This window comes from Cynocephalus volans, chromosome 1 (genome assembly GCF_027409185.1).
Source record: "Cynocephalus volans isolate mCynVol1 chromosome 1, mCynVol1.pri, whole genome shotgun sequence".
Classification (NCBI taxonomy): domain Eukaryota; kingdom Metazoa; phylum Chordata; class Mammalia; order Dermoptera; family Cynocephalidae; genus Cynocephalus; species Cynocephalus volans.
The window spans coordinates 212,297,742-212,317,167 of record NC_084460.1 but is presented as its reverse complement, the minus strand read 5'-3'; the positions used below and the strand labels follow the sequence as shown (position 1 = coordinate 212,317,167).

The 19,426-nt window shown below is 39.3% G+C and overlaps 1 protein-coding gene across 1 annotated transcript; it reads right to left on the bottom strand.

Moving 5' to 3' along the window:
• Positions 1-17,746: 17,746 nt before the first annotated feature.
• LOC134369165 (zinc finger protein SNAI1-like) lies at positions 17,747-18,541 on the bottom strand. Its single transcript, XM_063085375.1, has one exon. It carries the CDS (start codon positions 18,539-18,541, stop codon positions 17,747-17,749), a length of 795 nt encoding a protein of 264 aa, XP_062941445.1.
• Between the last annotated feature and the right edge of the window lie 885 nt (positions 18,542-19,426).

The following is a 19,426-nucleotide window of genomic DNA, read 5'->3' as shown; positions in this document are numbered from 1 at the left end:
GTTCACATATTGCACATGTTATTGGATGGATTCTGTGTGCCCTATGCTGTGAGGAATAGAGGGCATAATAATGGCTAAGGCAGATCAGTTTCATCCCTCAGAAAATGAGTGAGGTTAGGATCCAGAAGAAGCCCAGAAGAAGACGTGGCCTTTGATGGTAACATCTTTTCTCACTGTGTGAAAGGGGAAATGAAGAGAATATAAAGAAGTTTACAGATTTTGTAGCTGGAATTTGAGGGAGCTTCTAGTCTTATTCTAATTTTTCAATAAAGCAGGAAGTGATATTAGCAAAGAAAGGAAACGTGTAGTATTTTTAAGGAGATAGAATAACAAATGCAGTCTCAAAAAATATGTATATGTCCATGTTAATATATAAAAAAAAGTATAAAAATTGTGCATCATCAAGCTATGAATAGTGATAATCTAGGAATAACAAAAGTGAAATAGGGTAGATATGGAGTGATACATCTTTTTTTACTCTTTATAATTATATATTTGATTTTAAAAATACATTAGCCAGTATTCCTCTATTGCCCTTATAATAAAAAAAGAAAAAGAAACTTTAATATTATTTTAATTTTTTTATTTTAGCAAATTCTAGCCGTTATGTTTCTCGAGTTATTCAGATAGATGTTTTATATTTATAAAGTAATTCTTAAAAATATCCATTCATTTAAAGTTGCTTCCTTTATCTCTGCTAATTATTACTATAATTATGAAAAGTTGGTCTACCAACCAAGACAATTGGCAAAGTAGGTGTTTTTTTGCTTTATCCCAAGTTATTCTTTTCTTTTATTTGGGAATTCTGTAGGAAAGGAGACTAAATAACTATGTCTGGAACCCATAGCCCTGCTGTGTATAAGGATGAAAGGCATTAGTCACTCTAAATGATTTCTCCTTCCCAATTAGTGATAACATCTATTCAAAGTTTCTGTGACAGAGATCTCGGGTAAAGGGGCAGACATTACTTAAATTTTACATGCTTATTCATAGTTTAAAATAAAGATATTCATTTTATTTTGAACTTATTGTAACAAAAAACCCTGATTTTGTTAAAATTTTTTTTAACATTATGAAAAATTGATGTATTTTTGTCTGTATTTGGCTCATATTTTGCTAGTGCATTCACTTCTCTCATATGACATATTTGAGAAATTCATTTACGTAAGTACATTTTCAGGTATTAGAATCATATCCTTGTTATGAGCTAAAAACTTAAAAAATCAATACTTAATGAAATTTTTTTTACAATATGATATCCAGGTCCCTTTTAATTAATAGGAGGAATACTTACAAAGTAATTGTATATCTTTCTATAAATAATTATTCCTACATTTTATCCATGCAAATAAATACAGTTTTTGATTTATTATAATATTGAAAGAGCTAAATAAACTTTTAGAACTCTTCTAATATAATTTACTTTAAAGGTTATTCAGAAACAACAAAATGTTTTAGTTACAAATATTGATGTAATACTCCCCTCTTAAAAAAGAAAGGTTTATGAAGGATGGTGGTAGTGATGGTGTTGGTATTGGGGGGCTTATTTTTTATTGAATACCTTAGGAATGCTATGTATGGCATGGGTTGGAGGAAGAAATAAATAATACTTCAAGGAGTGACAGGTGCCCTTCTGTCCCATAAACCCAAAAGAAGAATTCCCAAAACATTTTAAGATAGAGTAGTATTCACATGAGTAAACGTAATTTGCCTGCCCATTACTTAAAATTTAGAACTTATATGAATTTTCTCAATATTTATTTAAATCATTCATTAATGAGGGAGGTACTATAGAAATTAACACACACACACACACATTAATTTCTTGATTCTTACTACACAGCTTTATCAAAATATCAAGAGGAAATATTACTACTTTCTTTTGAAATATGCCCAACAGGTAAAGTTCTTTGCTTTCTTTCCTTTCTTCCTGTATTTCCTTCCTTCTTCATTTTTTATATCTATCTATCTCTAACTAATTTAGTGTGGTCCTGTTAAAAGCCCTATATTCTTTTCTTTCTTTACAAATTTTATAAATTGCTCAGGTTTTTTTTGGGGGGGGGCAGTACCTTAGAATATGCTCACTGTTTGAGAGTAAAGGAGGCTTTACAGTTGTTTGCACAGAAATAGCCTGTTTAAATTCCTTTACATCTCAGTTCTCTGGTATTTTCTTAACGCACACAACAGCTGTGGTGAAGAATCTGTCTGGTGGCCATCTTGTACTCTACAGCTCTAGCCTAGAGGAACATTCTAAAAACATGTGAGGGAAAAAAAATCTCTATTTTTTAAGAAGTAAATTTGCAAAGGTCTTTAAAAGGGGATATTTTTTTTCAACTTCACTAATGTTCCAAAACTGAGTTGTTTGCCGTAAAGTTTATTTTTAAGAATGCAAACATTTGAGAGAATGTCAAAACAAATTTTGGCTTATGCCAAGGAGTATGGGCCTCTTCTGTCTCCTTTTTTCTTAGTTGAAAATATCTCTATGTAAGTTGTATTATATGTCCAGGTACAAAATCCAATTTTAAATATCTAGTTTAGGGGTACTGGTCAATAGCAGTTACCCCGAAAATACTGCTGTTACCTCACCTGTATCCTTATATAGAAAGTTCCAAATTGCCATTGCCTCAACATGCACCCTTTCCTGGAGAATTCCAAATGCAATTATTTTTCAGTGGGAACACACACTCCCCAGAAATCAGAATAAGCTTCTCATTTAACACCCCACCCCCTCCACCCTGCTGAACACCATATAAGTTAGTTTGAGTATCATCAACTGCTGTAACAAATATGACCCTTAATTTCAGGGGGTTTACAAATTAGAAGTCTGTGAAAGTAAAATGTGGGTGTTCCTGCCCATTTGGGCAACTATATTTCCACTAGTGAACCTTCCTTCTTGTTGTTTGGACATCCCTTGGAAATGGGGCCTTAGAGCTTCTTATATCAGCCTGAATGAGAAAAGAAACAATGGAGAAGACATTTTTTTTTTCTTATTAATCAACTTGACCTAAAAATGAGTGACACATATAACTTCTGCTTATATTCCAGTTGTAGAACTAGTCAAATGGTCCTACGTAGATGCAAGCATGGTTCAGAAATGAAATATCTTGCTGCACTGCCACTTCCCAGCAATAATTCCACCCAATTGCCAGAGAACAGAAATATTTGGTGGATAATTAATATAGATATCTATAATTAACAATAATTTATCATATGTTCTCAAATAGCTAGAATAAGGGATTTCAAATATTCTCATCACAAAGCAATAATAAACTTTTGTGATGATGAATATGCTAATTACCCAGATTTGATCATCACACATTGTACAAATGTATTGAAATATAACTTTGTACCCCATAAATATGTTCAATCAATAGTATCAATTAAAAAATTTTAAAAAATTTGAAAATTAAAAAAAAGAAATTTGGTAGATAGTTAATTGTCTTTGCTGCCCCGGGTAATGAAAACTCTTTGTCATCAAAGTGTGGGAAATTCTTCACACGAAAAAAAATAGTGTTTAACACTTCACAACATGTTAAAGAAAACTTCACATAAATTTATTTAGACTTTTATTGCACAGTAAATAGTGAGCAAGCTTTGATTTATGGTATGAAATTTTAAGGCAAGTGTAACTTTGAATAACATTACAAAGTTTTAAAATGTTTTAAACTTATTTAAAACATCTTTATTAAGAGATGAAAATATTTCTTGCCTCTTTCTTATTTTAAGTTGCAATTTATAGAACATTTTAAAGGTAATGGCTTTGAGTTTCAAGATGGCGGCGGCTGCGGCGGCTGGCGCGGAGTAGCTGAGGTGGAAAAGGTGGCCACTGGGCCTCAGGCAGCCGGGAAACTTGTGGACCTTCCTCTGGCCATCTCTTAAGGGAGGACTGCTGCTGCTGGCCGGTCGTGGGGGCTCAACGCCACTTTGCCCCCGGCAGGAGAGGCTGCCTCATTTACAGGCAACAGCTTTGAAGTGTGGAGCAGGAAAAGAACTGATTCTTAGCTGCAAAAGCAAGTCTTGAAACAGGGAACACGGCGCCAGGGCTGCTGTGGATGCAGCCAGGATCCCGGAGGCCGGGGCTGCGCTGAAGGCGGCCAGCTGCCCTATTCAGGATTCGAGGTTTCAGGCCGGCATTAAAGAAGATTCCTGGGAGCGCCCGAGCGGCGCCGCGACTGAACAGCCCGAGGCGGCAGCGCCGAGAACACGGAAGGCAACAAACCAGAGACAGAGCGAGCGCCCGACCTGGCACAGCACTCTGAGTGATCCCTGGCACAGCTCTGTTCGGGGGGTGGATGCCCACGCGGCTCCCGCCTGCACCACCAGGCCACTCACGGCCACGGTGCTGCCTCCATTTTCCCAGGTGCGGGCAGCTCCGCCCTGCTCGGCCATCACTGAGCCCATTTGCTTGGCCTGGCGCGGGGCTTTCCGGACCCTGCGGGCCGACCTCCTCTACCACTCCCTCCGCGGTTCTCTGGCAGGGCTGGGGGTATGGGGCGTCCCGACCAGTTTTGGGAGGGCTAGGAAGTACGGGCAGGCCGACTGTCACTCCACCACACCCTGGACTCCGGCCCCGGTAAACTTCCTGTTACTGGGAGGCAGATACCATCTCTGCGACCACCAGTTTGGAAAAAAGCCTAACGAGTTTCTGGTTGGGAATAGTGTGGTAGGAGAGTTCCCAGGTCCGCTTGAACCTGCCAGAGAGCAGGCTGCAGGCGGGCACTAGACTCGGTTTATACCGGGGGGATACAAAGGTGAACAAGACCCGAGAAAGATCTACACAGTGCTACAAAGGCACCCAGAGAGACCGGTCGTCTGTGCCTAGCAGAAACCTGGTAGACTTCCTGGGCGAGGCGGTGCTGAGCAGGGTCTTGAAGGCCCAGCTGATAGACGAGGGGTGCAGAAGACACGCCCCAGCCCAGCACAGTGTGCACAGAGGGGGGAGACGTGCGGCCAGGGAGGCGGAGACTCGACAGAAACCACACACCCGGTGGGGCCGCCACTGTACGATCTAACAGCCTGGGCCAGAGCACACGGAACGGGGAGAAGTCCTGTACAGAAAGTGAAAGCTCAACAGAGATCACACACCCTGTGGTACGTGATCCACCAGCCCAGCAGAGTACAAGCTGACCAGAAAGGTGGATCCCCGGAGAAGCCCAAGACCCGAGGCAACCACACACACAAGACACTAGAGGCCAACTGAGCAGTCACGGCAGGAGCCATACCAAATTGGCAACCACAGCAACATCCTAGTTAGTCATTAGTCTTAAACCGGTGGACTGTGAAACCCCCTGCCACAATGAATAAACACCAAAAAAAAGACACCAGAAATACAAAAAATCAAGAAAGTATACCACCGAAAGTTAATAAATCTCATACTCTAGATCCTATAGAACAAGAAGCCCTTGAAATAACTGACAAGGAATTTCGAGTGATAATTCTAAGGAAACTGAATGAGATACAAGAAAACTCAGCTAGATATCATGATGAAATGAGGAAAAGTATACAGGATCTGAAAGAGGAAATATACAAGGAAATCAATGTCCTGAAAAAAAATGTAGCAGAACTTGCTGAACTGAAGAAGTTATTCAGCGAAATAAAAAACACAACGGAGAGTTTAACCAGCAGGCTTGTCGAAGTTGAAGAGAGAACCTCTGAACTTGAAGATGGGCTGTTTGAAATAACACAAGCAGACAAAAAGAAAGAAAAAAGAATCAAGGACATGGAAGAAAATCTGAGAGAGATATCAGACAACCTCAAGCGCTCAAATATCCGAGTCATGGGTATTCCAGAAGGGGAGGAAAATGGAGATTCCATTGAAAACATATTCAACAAAATAGTGGCAGAAAACTTCCCAGGTATAGGAAAAATCACAGATCTTCAGATCCAGGAAGCTCAACGATCTCCAAACGTAGTCAACCCAAAAAGGCCTTCTCCAAGACATGTCATAGTCAAATTGGCAAAACTCAGAGACAAAGAGAGAATCTTAAAAGCTGCAAGAGAGAAGCGTCAAATCACCTATAAGGGAGCCCCAATCAGGTTAACATCAGACTTTTCAGCACAAACCCTAAAAGCTAGAAAGGAATGGGATGATATTTTCAAAATACTAAAAGACAAAGATTGCCAGCCAAGAATACTCTACCCTGCAAGGCTATCCTTCCGAAATGAGGGGCAAATAGTATATTTCTCAGACAAACAAAAACTGCGGCAGTTCACTACCACAAGACCACCCTTACAAGAAATCCTCAAGGGAGTACTGGGTTTGGTTCCTGAAAAATAACTACCACTGCCATAAAAACCCAAGAAAAATCAAAACCCGCTAGTACAATAAAAATGGCATTCATGAAGAGAAAACAAGCTAACAAAAACAGTATCTACAACCTAAGGAACCAACAAACAAAGAAACCAAACAGTAAATCAGAAAGCAAGGAACAAAAGACACCTAAGACAACCAGAGAACCAATAAAATGCTAGGAATAAATCAACACCTTTCAATAACAACTCTTAATGTTAAAGGCTTAAATTCCCCAATTAAAAGACACAGACTGGCTGACTGGATCAAAAAGCAGGACCCAACTATATGCTGCCTACAAGAGACCCACCTCACCCATAAAGATTCACACAGACTAAGAGTGAAAGGATGGAAAAAGATTTACCATGCAAACAGAAAAGAAAAACGAGCTGGAGTGGCTATTCTTATATCTGACAAAATAGACTTTAAAATAAAAACCATAAAAAGAGACAATGAGGGACACTACTTAATGATAAAAGGACTGATCCATCAAGAAGACATAACAATCATAAATATGTACGCACCCAATGTTGGAGCAGCCAGATTTATAAAACAAACTCTATTAGACCTAAAGAAGGAAATAGACACTAATACCATAATAGCAGGGGACCTGAACACTCCACTGTCAATATTAGACAGATCATCTAGGCAAAGAATCAGTAGAGAAACACAAGATCTAAACAAGACTCTAGACCAATTGGAATTGGCAGATATCTACAGAACATTCCACCCAACAACCTCAGAATATTCATTCTTCTCATCAGCACATGGATCATTCTCCAGGATAGATCACATATTAGGTCACAAATCAAGTCTCAATAAATTCAAAAAAATTGGAATTATCCCATGTATCTTCTCAGACCACAATGGATTAAAACTAGAAACTAATAACAAACAAAACTCTGGAAACTATACAAACACATGGAAATTAAACAGCATTCTACTTAATGACATATGGGTCCAAGAAGAAATCAAGCAGGAAATCAAAAAGTTTATTGAAACTAATGAAAATAATGATACATCATACCAAAACCTGTGGGATACTGCAAAAGCAGTATTGAGGGGAAAATTTATTGCATTAAATGCTCACTTCAGAAGAATGGAAAGATGGCAAGTGAACAACCTAACACTTCACCTTAAAGAACTAGAAAAACAAGAACAATCCAATCCTAAAGTTAGCAGACGGAAAGAAATCATTAAGATCAGAGCAGAACTGAATGAAATTGAAAACCAAAAAACAATTCAAAAGATCAACGAATCAAAAAGTTGGTTTTTTGAAAAGATAAATAAAATTGACAAACCATTAGCATGGCTAACAAAAAAAAGAAGAGAGAAGACTCAAATAACAAAAATTAGAAATGAAAAAGGGGATATTACAACTGATTCATCTGAAATACAAGGAATCATTCGCGACTACTATAAACAACTGTACGCCAACAAATTTGAAAATCTGGAGGAAATGGATAAATTTCTGGACACACACAAGCTCCCAAAACTGAACCGTGAAGACGTAGAAAATCTGAACAGACCAATAACAATAAAGGAGATTGAAGCTGTTATCAGAAGGCTCCCAACAAAGAAAAGCCCAGGACCAGATGGATTCACAGCAGAATTTTACCAAACATTCAAAGAGGAATTGACACCGATTCTTTACAAACTATTCCAAAAGATTGAAACGGACGCAAATCTCCCAAACTCATTCTATGAAGCAAACATCATCCTGATACCAAAACCAGGTAAAGATATAACCAAAAAAGAAAACTACAGGCCGATATCCTTGATGAATATAGATGCAAAAATCCTCACTAAAATACTAGCAAACAGAATACAGCAACACATACGAAAAATTATTCATCACGATCAAGTGGGATTCATCCCAGGGATGCAAGGTTGGTTCAACATACGCAAATCAATAAATGTGATACACCATATTAATAAACTCAAACACAAGGACCATATGATCATCTCTATAGATGCTGAAAAAGCATTTGATAAAGTTCAGCACTCATTCATGACAAAGACCCTCTATAAGTTAGGTATAGAGGGAAAGTATCTCAACATAATTAAAGCCATATATGACAAACCCACTGCCAATATCATCCTGAATGGGGAAAAGCTGAAAGCTTTTCCTTTAAGAACAGGCACTAGACAAGGATGCCCACTCTCACCACTCCTATTCAACATAGTGTTGGAAGTACTAGCCAGAGCAATCAGAGAAGAGAAGGAAATAAAGGGCATCCAGATTGGAAAAGATGAAGTCAAACTGTCCCTGTTTGCAGATGACATGATCCTATATATCGAACAGCCTAAAACCTCTACAAAAAAACTGTTGGAATTGATAAATGATTTCAGCACAGTAGCAGGATACAAAATCAACACACAAAAATCAGTAGCATTTCTTTTCTCCAATAGTGAACATGCAGAAGGAGAAATCAAGAAAGCCTGCCCATTTACAATAGCCACCAAAAAAATAAAATACTTAGGAATTGAGTTAACCAAGGAGGTGAAAAATCTCTATAATGAGAACTACAAACCACTGCTGAGAGAAATTAGAGAGGATACAAGAAGATGGAAAGATATTCCATGCTCTTGGATTGGAAGAATCAACATAGTGAAAATGTACATACTACCCAAAGTGATATACAAATTCAATGCAATCCCCATCAAAATTCCAAAGACATTTTTCTCAGAAATGGAAAAAACTATTCAGACATTTATATGGAACAATAAAAGACCACGAATAGCCAAAGCAATGCTCAGCAAAAAAAATAAAGCTGGAGGCATAACACTACCTGACTTTAAGCTATACTACAAAGCTATAATAACCAAAACAGTATGGTACTGGCATAAAAACAGACACACTGACCAATGGAATAGAATAGAGAATCCAGAAATCAACCCACACACTTACTGCCATCTGATCTTTGACAAAGGCACCAAGCCTATTCACTGGGGAAGGGACTGCCTCTTCAGCAAGTGGTGCTGGGATAACTGGATATCGATATGCAGGAGAATGAAACTAGATCCATACCTCTCACCGTATACTAAAATCAACTCAAAATGGATTAAGGATTTAAATATACACCCTGAGACAATAAAACTTCTTAAAGAAAACATAGGGGAAACACTTCAGGAAATAGGACTGGGCACAGACTTCATGAATACGACCCCAAAAGCACGGGCAACCAAAGGAAAAATAAACAAATGGGATTATATCAAACTAAAAAGCTTCTGCACAGCAAAAGAAACAATTAAAAGAGTTAAAAGACAACCAACAGAGTGGGAGAAAATATTTGCAAAATATACATCTGACAAAGGATTAATATCCAGAATATATAAGGAACTCAAACAACTTTACAAGAAGAAAACAAGCAACCCAATTAAAAAATGGGCAAAAGAGCTAAGTAGGCATTTCTCTAAGGAAGATATCCAAATGGCCAACAGACATATGAAAAAATGCTCAACATCACTCAGCATCCGGGAAATGCAAATCAAAACCACATTGAGATACCATCTAACCCCAGTTAGGATGGCTAAAATCCAAAAGACTATGAACGATAAATGCTGGCGAGGCTGCGGAGAAAAAGGAACTCTCATACATTGTTGGTGGGACTGCAAAATGGTGCAGCCTCTATGGAAAATGGTATGGAGGTTCCTTAAACAATTGCAAATAGATCTACCATACGACCCAGCCATCCCACTGTTGGGAATATACCCAGAGGAATGGAAATCATCAAGTCGAAGGTATACCTGTTCCCCAATGTTCATCGCAGCACTCTTTACAATAGCCAAGAGTTGGAACCAGCCCAAATGCCCATCATCAGATGAGTGGATACGGAAAATGTGGTACATCTACACAATGGAATACTACTCAGCTATAAAAACGAATGAAATACTGCCATTTGCAACAACATGGATGGACCTTGAGAGAATTATATTAAGTGAAACAAGTCAGGCACAGAAAGAGAAATACCACATGTTCTCACTTATTGGAGGGAGCTAAAAATTAATATATAAATTCACACACACACACACAAACCGGGGGGGGGGAAGAAGATATAACAACCACAATTATTTGAAGTTGATACAACAAGCAAACAGAAAGGACATTGTCGGGGGGGAGGGGGGGAGGGAGAAGGGAGGGAGGTTTTGGTGATGGGAAGCAATAATCAGCTACAATGTATATCGACAAAATAAAATTTAAAATAAATAAATAAATAAATAAATAAAAAAAATAAAAAAATAAAAATAAAGGTAATGGCTTTACTTTCTAATAGAACACAGGGCTATTTAAGCTTGATTCAAAACTAGTGTCTGTGGTTGAACTGGAATTTGATAAAGTAATTATGATTTTAATTAAATTTTGAAGTCATGTTTTCAGGTATAGACATTTGTAATTGGGGAGTGGGTAGATATTTGTCACTGTTTTCTAATTACCCTCCCGAAATGACAAATGCATATGTAAAGTAAATGTAGGAAATTGTTACTCACATGTCATGCTAACAACCTTATTTTTCATTTATCATATTTTTCTAACACTTGGCCTGCTATAATTAAGCCATATTGTCAACTACTTACTATAAAAAATGAGTGGTAATATTCCAGGGTAAGAAGACTAGAAAATTAATGGAGTATCTAGAACTAGTAGAATTAGCAGCAACCCCTGTGAAATGAACTTTTGGGGAGGTAAAGAGTAACTACAGTCTGTCATACTTTTTTTCTCCTCATGAAGATAGAATGAACTGATATGGGAGACAGGCCGTGTCTCTCTTGACTACTAAATATTTTCTCTCTTTCATTTGACAATGGGCTTCGAGTTCACTTTTACTAGTTGTAGACTAAGTAACTGGTCTCCTTTACTGTCTTCTTTCACTACCACTGCCACTCTAAAGATGCTTTCTTTTATGGCCCCAAAGCAAAAAATAATAAATAATTAATTTTTAAAGTCAAGAAAATGGTATGGATATTTGGAAATGACCACCATCAAAGGCAAACATTTCTATTTGGAGCCTATATTAGTCAATTTCTGTTGCTTATAACAAAACATATAGAACTGTGTATTTTATAAAGAAAACAAAATTTCTCATTTATAGTTTCTGAGGCTTGGAAGTTCAATGTCCAGGGAACACAACTGGTGAGGGTCTTGGTGATGGTGACAGTGACCCAAGGGTCTCACATGGCAGAAATGGTGGAGCAGAGAGAGAAACTAACCTCCTCATTCATTCTCTTTTTAAAGCCACCAAAACTCCTCCCTTACTCCAAGAATGGATCAATCCATTCACTAGGATGCAGTCTTCACAATCCAATCACCTCTCCAAGGACCCACCTTTCAACTATCACAATAGGATTTCCCACCCTCTTAATTAACACTGTCACAATGGGGACCAAGCCTCCAACATTAAACTTTTGGGGGGACACAATTCAACCCATAATCTTACATCCCTGGCCCCCCAAGATTCATGTCCTTTTCATATACAAATATATTCATTCCATCCCCAAAGTCTTAACTTGTTTCAGTTCAAAAATCCAAAGTCTCAAGGTCCCATCTGTGAAATCAAAACAAGTTATCTACTTCCAAGATACAATGGTGCGGCAAGCATAAGGTACATATTCCCATCTGAAAAGGGATAAATAGGGCAAAAGAAAGGGGTTACAGTTCCCAGACAAGTCCAAAACCCAGCAGGGCAGGCATTATAATCTCAAAGCTGGTGAATCATGTACCTTGATGCCATGTTCGACATCCTCTACATGCCTCTACATGGTGCAGGGGTTGGGTCACAAAGTCCTCGGGTAGCTCTGCTTCTGTGGCTTTCCTGGTCAGACTGGTATTGCATGCTGGTAGTTCCACAATTCTGGGGTCTCCATGGCATTCTCACTACCACAGCTCCACTAGTCATGGCCTTATTGGGGTTTTTCTGCTGCAACTCCAACCCCACACTTCCTCTTGGCATTGCTCTAGCAAAGGATCTACGCAGTGAATCTGCCCCTGTGATATATCTCCTCCTGGGCCCCCAGCCTTTTCCATACATCCTTTGAAATCTGGGTGGATGCTCCCAAGCCTTCACAGCTCTGGCATTCTGTGAGACTGCAGACCAAACACCAAGTGGACACTGCCAAGCCTTCTGGCTTGTATTTTTCAAAGCTGCAGGTCCAGCCTCACCCGGGGCCAGTTTAGCCATGGCTGGAGCAGCTGAAGCAGCTGGGGTGCTGGTGTGGGGAGTAGCATCTCAAAATGGCCCTGGGCAGCAAGCCTGTGGAAGGTGCCTCGGCCTGTTGCCCAGGACCATTCTGTTTCCCTAGGCCTCTGCATCTGTAATGGAAGATGCAGCTTCCAAGATTTCTGAAATGCCTTCAAGGTCTTTTCCCCTTTCTCTTTATAATCCCTTTCTTCTGTACTAATCTCCTTTGCAAATTATCACTGGACTGTGCCATCACGTTTTTCTCTGGAAAATGCTCTCTGCTTCTATACCACATGGACAGTCTCCAAATTTTCTAAATCTTCACACTCTGCTTCCCTTTTATATTCTGGCTTTATATCATGTCTTTTCCGCCATGACTCAGCGTAGGCTCTTACAAGTAACCATGCTGCTTCCTTAATACTTTGCTGCTCAGAAATTTCTTCCACTGATTACCCTCGTTCAGCCCTTTGAAGTTCCACACTTCATAAAACTTTTGGACATGAACAGAATGCAACCAAGCTCCTTGCCAGTTCATAACAAGGGTGATCTCTGTACTAGTTTCTTCTCATTTATATCTGAGATCTTCCAGCTTCTCCTCAGCACCTGGTTCCAAAGCAGCGTCCACATTTTCAAGTACTTGTTATAAGCAATACCCCGTTTCTCTGGTACCAATTTTCTATATTAGTCCATTTCTGTTGTTTATAACAAGAAACACAGAACTGGGTATTTTATAGAGAAAACAAAATTTACTGCTTACAGTTTCTAAGGCTAGGAAGTCCAATGTCCAGGGAACACACACTGTCACAAGTGGGGACCAAGCCTTCAACATATTAAACTTTTGGGAGGACACAATTCAATCCATAATAGAGCCCAAACTTTGTAGCTATGTCAGAGTCTAAAGAATTGTTGCTTTGAGGAAATTGTTCATCATACTAGATTCTCTGAAAATGGGTTTTTCTTGACAGGTAAAATGCAAACTTTTTAAGACCTTGTTTTGTTCACATGTTCTTCAAAAACAAGCTAAAAATTAGAAACATCATAAATACTAATGCATACCTCTTACCGTAGTTTTTCTTATACACAGATCTTAAAGAGGCAATATTCTTAAAATGTATAGACAGTTCTTAGATTAGCTTTTGAATTGATTTCATTAATTTTTGTAAGTAAAGTGCATTTGTCTTTTTATATTGGAAAAGAAGTATACATATAATACCTGGATATCACACATATGTACACATGTACATATTGTAGATATATTAGTCTGGATACCACACACACACACACACACACACACACACACACACACACACACAGAATTTCTATTTTTTAGGAATAAAGTAGTCCAGGCCTCTCTAAGGACTGAAATATACTACCCTTGTCAGGTGATTTACTGTAAATAAATAAGTCAAATAAGTCATTGTTTTCATGGCTAATGGCTAAGGCTAATGGGAAGGATTTAATCTAAACTTTATTAAATTTAATAATTATCAAAATACTTTTGATTGATATAATAAAAGTATTTCTATCCTGATACTATTGATCTGACCATCACATCCTGGGCACAGGTGTTGAAGGTCCACTTTGTACCTCATGAATATGCATAATCAATAGAATTAAAAAAAAGAATTCCTAAAGACCTGAAGGAGTCCTTCCTGCCCCTAACTTTCAGAGATACTGTGAGATGTATATCATATAGGATAAATTTCTAATAATAAAAAACAAATATATAATCATTTAGTATTATTCATATACTCAAGTAAATATTTCACAAGAAAAATGTAAAAATTTATATGCTTGTGGCTTGATGCTGACAGTCAGACTACATGTGATTTGGAAAAATAAGTTTTTCAAAAATGTAAATAAATATTAAGGTATTAAGATTTCTCCATCATGTGCAGTAATAATGGTACGTCTTCATACTACTTGATGCTTACATCTGCAATAGCATCATCTTTGCTGGGATGTAAAAATGCAATATTTATTATAATTTCTCTACAAGGGTTTAAATAAGTTTTTACTTGCCATTAACAGCAAAGGTACACGTGTGAATTTATAAAGTTCATAGGGTCTACATAGTCAATTTCAAATAAGCCATTGACCATAAGGCTCCTTTAATGTTAGGTAAAAAGCGGCTTTTTAATCCTGTAGGAAATAGCAATAGGAATTATCTACAGCATTTTATTTTTAAATTTATTTTTCTAAGTTTAGTTTATTGCTGGTCACAGAATTGTGAATTTAGTTTTCATCATTTAAAGTTATAAAGTACTTCTGAGATGCTCTTTGCTTTTTTTTTTTTTTAACAGAGTTTACTAAAGACATGATTCAATTAGGAATTCTTAAGAATTTTATTTCCCCTTTTCAAAATCAATTCCAGGGGTTATTTTGGTAGGGAGGATTGTTTTCATAAAACAGTTCTGTTTCTTTGGAAAGCAGTGGCTAATAACATGATCAGTGATTTTGAGGTAGAACTAATGAAACATAAGTTCAAAGTTGTTTTTCACCCAATTGTATATAGAGACTTATTTGATTTGCTTTGTCATTTTACCAAAATTCAAACAAAAATAATATTTTGAAAGCACTCTGTATTTAGAACCATATTTTTCATTTATAATAGTAATTTATAAATTCATAATCTGTAAGTAGTAAAATATGATCAACCTAAAATAGCAAGTTAAGATGATTTTAAATATTACAAAATTCATTAGATTTTTTATGTATTTTGCAATGAGAATTAGAACTGAAATCAGAAATCAGATAAATGAATGTTTAGAATTTACATACCTAAACTATGAAAAGGAAAAAAAAATGATCGGTAGCTCATTTTATTTTTTCCTATATTGAATTTTAAAAACAATCCTCAGTCTGAACATTTTAAGAGAAAATTGTGTTTTATATATAATATATATATTATATATATATATATATATATAGTCTCTCTTTTATTCCGATCTATAGAAAAGTTGAAAAAATAGTACAATAAAACCTATATAACATTTGTCAAGATTTGCCAGTTCTCAATATCCACGCTTAGTTTCTTTCTTTCCATTCTGCAATATCTTCTAAAAACTAGGACATTATCCTACATGAATATAATACTACTATCACACCCTACAAAATTTAGCATTGATAAAATAATGTTATCCACATCCTATTCAAATTTCCCTAATTTTCCCAATATTGTTCTTCAGAGCCTTTTGTTGCTCTTGTTCCAAGATCCAGTCAAGGATCATAAATTGTACTTAGTTAACATCTTTAAATCTTGAACAGCACCCGTAAATTTGCTTTAAAAAAAAACTTTTATGACATTAATATTTTTTAAGTGCCTAGAGCAGCTGTCTTATATAATGGCTCACAATCTGGGTTTTTCTATTTCTTCACATTTAAATTCAGGTTAAACATTTTTTGCAAAAATATTACATACTTGATATTGCATCCAATTATGAGGTATAATATTGATAATTCTGGGTTTGATCAATTGGTTAATGTGACCTTTGCAAGATTTCTCCATTGTAAGGTTGCCACGCTCCCTTTGTTATTAAGTGATGTATGGCTAATACTTTGAAACTACGTGAACAATCTGTTCCCGAACAATATTTGACCCCTTGATTTTAGCTCCATTGATGATCCTTGTTTGAATAAATTATTACAATGATGGTTACTCTATGCCACTTTCACATTCTATCATTTTTTTGTACATTTATTTGCTGACATAATTTTGTAAAAAAGAGATCTTCCTGCCATCCACCTTTTTATAGTGTCTCTATAAACTTATGAATTTCTTAAATTCAATGTCTTATATCTTTTATTCTGAAATTATCCAAAATTTGAATTGTGGCATGTATTTAATGATGGAATACTACACAGCAATTGATATGAATGATCTCCAGCACAAAATAATATGGCTGAATCTAACACATAAATAATATTGATTAAAATATGTCTGACAAAAGACTAAATTCTGTATGATTACATGTTATGAAATTAAAAAACAGACAGAAAACATCTTTGCTATTATAAATCAGGAAAGTGGTTTTAATGATTGTATTAATCTGTTTTTGTTGCTTATAACAAAATACCTGGAACTGGTTAATTTATAAAAAAACGAAATTATTGCTTATAGTTTCGGAGTTCTTCATGGAGCTGTTTTTTGGAACAGTTTTCACGTGCTCTTCTTTTAAAGCCCACAGAGCCACACCCTTGACCACCCTTTTAAATCAGTTCACTACAGTATGATCCTACAACCTAATCACCGCTTCAATGCCCAACCTTTCAATTACCATATTAGGATTTCCCACCCTCAACAGTTACAGTGTGGATTTAAGTTTCAGTGAGGTTGGGGGGCATCCTATCTAATGCAATGATATATGAGTACTGCTTGTAGTGTTCTTGTAATATTCTATTTCTTTGTATATATACATGTTAACTGCTTTATTGAATATCAATAAACTGTACATATAACTATACAAAATATTTTATTAATACAAAATATTGTTTGCAATATACCAGTGTACTTTTAAAAACATAAACATCTTCCTTCTAGGCCCACTTGTCAGCCCTCCCAAAACAGTTCTGGGAAACACATTGGTCAGGACAAAGTGCTCCCATTTGGACATTCGACAAATGGTGGCCATTACTCACGGTCCCTTTTGAGAAACACTGTTAAACCACACATCAAACAGGCACCACCATGACAAACTGGAGGCTAAAATAGCTGCTCAGGGGCATCCCGTGGTCTCTAGATATATCCTTGTGTCTGAGGGCTGCCCCTGCAAGCCTCATGTATGCACCTGGAGGTGGACTATTGCTTAGTCAGTCACCTTGTGGAGGGTGGCCTGAAGGTTCCTTGGGTGAGGGATAGGGGAGTGGGGTCCCCTGAGTGGGGTAGGAGCTTCCCAGTCTGTCTGCCGCCTTTTGTCATATAGCTCAAGCAGCTGTATCCACACAGCTCTGGATACACAATCCACACAGAAAGGCCAACTCAGAAATGCTCCAGAGCAGTGGCTACCTGGAAGGGTCTCTGTTGCAAGCTGCCCTCCCATCAGCCGTCCACAGAAATGGCCGCCAAAAGGCCTCTTTCAAAGCCTGCTGGGGCACCCAGAGCAAAGAGAACAGATCCCGGAAATGTTTTTCACCAAAGTCCTATGGTGCCCATGCAGCCAAAAGTGGGGCGAGTATTCGTGGTGGTGAGAGGGCTGCGGTGGTCCTTCTTTTGGAGTTGGGGGAGGTCGTGGGGGTGGGGCTGGAGGCAGGTATGGAAAGGCAGAAGTACCGTCTAGGGTCAGCAGAGATCTCCTGGGCAGCCCGACTCTAGGTGGTTGTGGAGCAAGAACATGCGGGAGAAGGTCCGGAAGCAGATCCGGCATGGGTACTTCTTGACGTTCAGGTGGGTCTGGAGGTGGGCCCGCAGGTTGGAGCGGTCAGAAAAGGCATGGCCGCAATGGGGGCAGGAGAAGGGCTTCTCACCGGTGTGGGTCCGCATGTGGCCCCGCAGCAGCCAGGTCCTGGAGAAGGCCTTCCCACAGGTTCCACAGACACAGGGCAGTGTGTGGATTCGGATGTGCCTATTGAGAGCACCTTGGCTGAGGTATTCCTTGTCGCAGTATTTGCAGTTGAAGGTCTTTTGAGACTGGGGGCCCTTGGCCTGGGAGAGTTGGGCCAGCTGCTTGGGCCCTCGGACCACGCCTGGGAAGGCAGCATAGGCCTCAGCCTCCAGGGAAGAGGCCGTGGTGGAGGAGAAGGACGAAGAGGCCGGCGAGGAGGGTTTGGGGGGCTGGGAGCCTTTCCCGCTGCCCTCATCTGACGGAGAGGTCAGGGCCAGCGCCTTGGAACTCTCTTGGGGCGGAAGGGAGGCTGAGCCGATCGTCTGAGCTTGGAGCTCCAGGAAGGCATCCCAGATGAGCGTGGGCAGTGAGGCCGTGGGGTGGAGGACTTCTGGAGGTGGGATGGCTGCCAGCAGGTGGGCCTGGTTGTAGGGCTGCTGGAAGGTAAACTCTAGAGAAGAGTCTTGCAGCTCGCTGTAGTTAGGCTTCTGGCGGCGGCTGGAGAACTTCTTTACAAGGTAAGAGCGTGGCATAGTGACGAAGCAGCTGTGGTCTGGAAAAGCTCCTCTGGCAAGGGCGGGCTTTGGCCTGTGAGGGAAAAGGTATCGCCAACTCCTAGAAGTACGCCAGACGCCGAAGGGGCGGGGCCACGGAAGCCACGCCCCCTTGCACTCCACACCAATCAGAGGCCACCGTAGGACCAGATGAGCCAAAGACTGACAGGTCTCGCACCACCGGATGCTCGGAGGCCTGGTGGGGTGTCTTCCGAGGCCTGTCTGTGAGTGCAGCAGGGATCGCTCCTCACCAGGCTTTAGGTGTCAGGACACCAGGCACAGGGAGCCCCGCCAGACTCCGGAGAGTGCCAGTCAGCTCAGCACCCGGTAGTGTGAGCGCCTCTGGCGCCCCCTGATGCTGCGTGCGGCACACGATGTTCAGTCTCAGTGGACCTGGACACATGACCTTCCGAAAGCCGCCTCCGCCTGGAGTGTGGGAGGGGGCGGAAGTTTCCTCTACTGGGCTGCACCTCACAAAGAGCTTGGCGTTGACGAGGAACAATGTGCATTGCTGGGGAAGAGGTGAGGAAATGGACACCCTCATGTGGCTGCTGGCACTGTGAGATGAAACATCCTTTTTGCGGGGAAATCTGGCATCTCCTAGAAAAATTCGTTCCTTCATTTCGCAAATGTTTACCAAGCGGCCACTACATGCCAGGAGTTGGGAATACAGACCTGAACAAAAAACGAAAGGTCTCTCCAAGGGGTAGCTACCCATCCGGTAGGGGAGACAAAGTAAACAGACGATTATAATGCGAAGGAAAGTGTGTTTGATTGGGGTGGTGGGGGGTTAGGTGAGAGAGGGGAAGGGAAGCTGTGACACTCAGGAGGAGTGTCACCTTATGGGGTAGGAGATGACTTCCC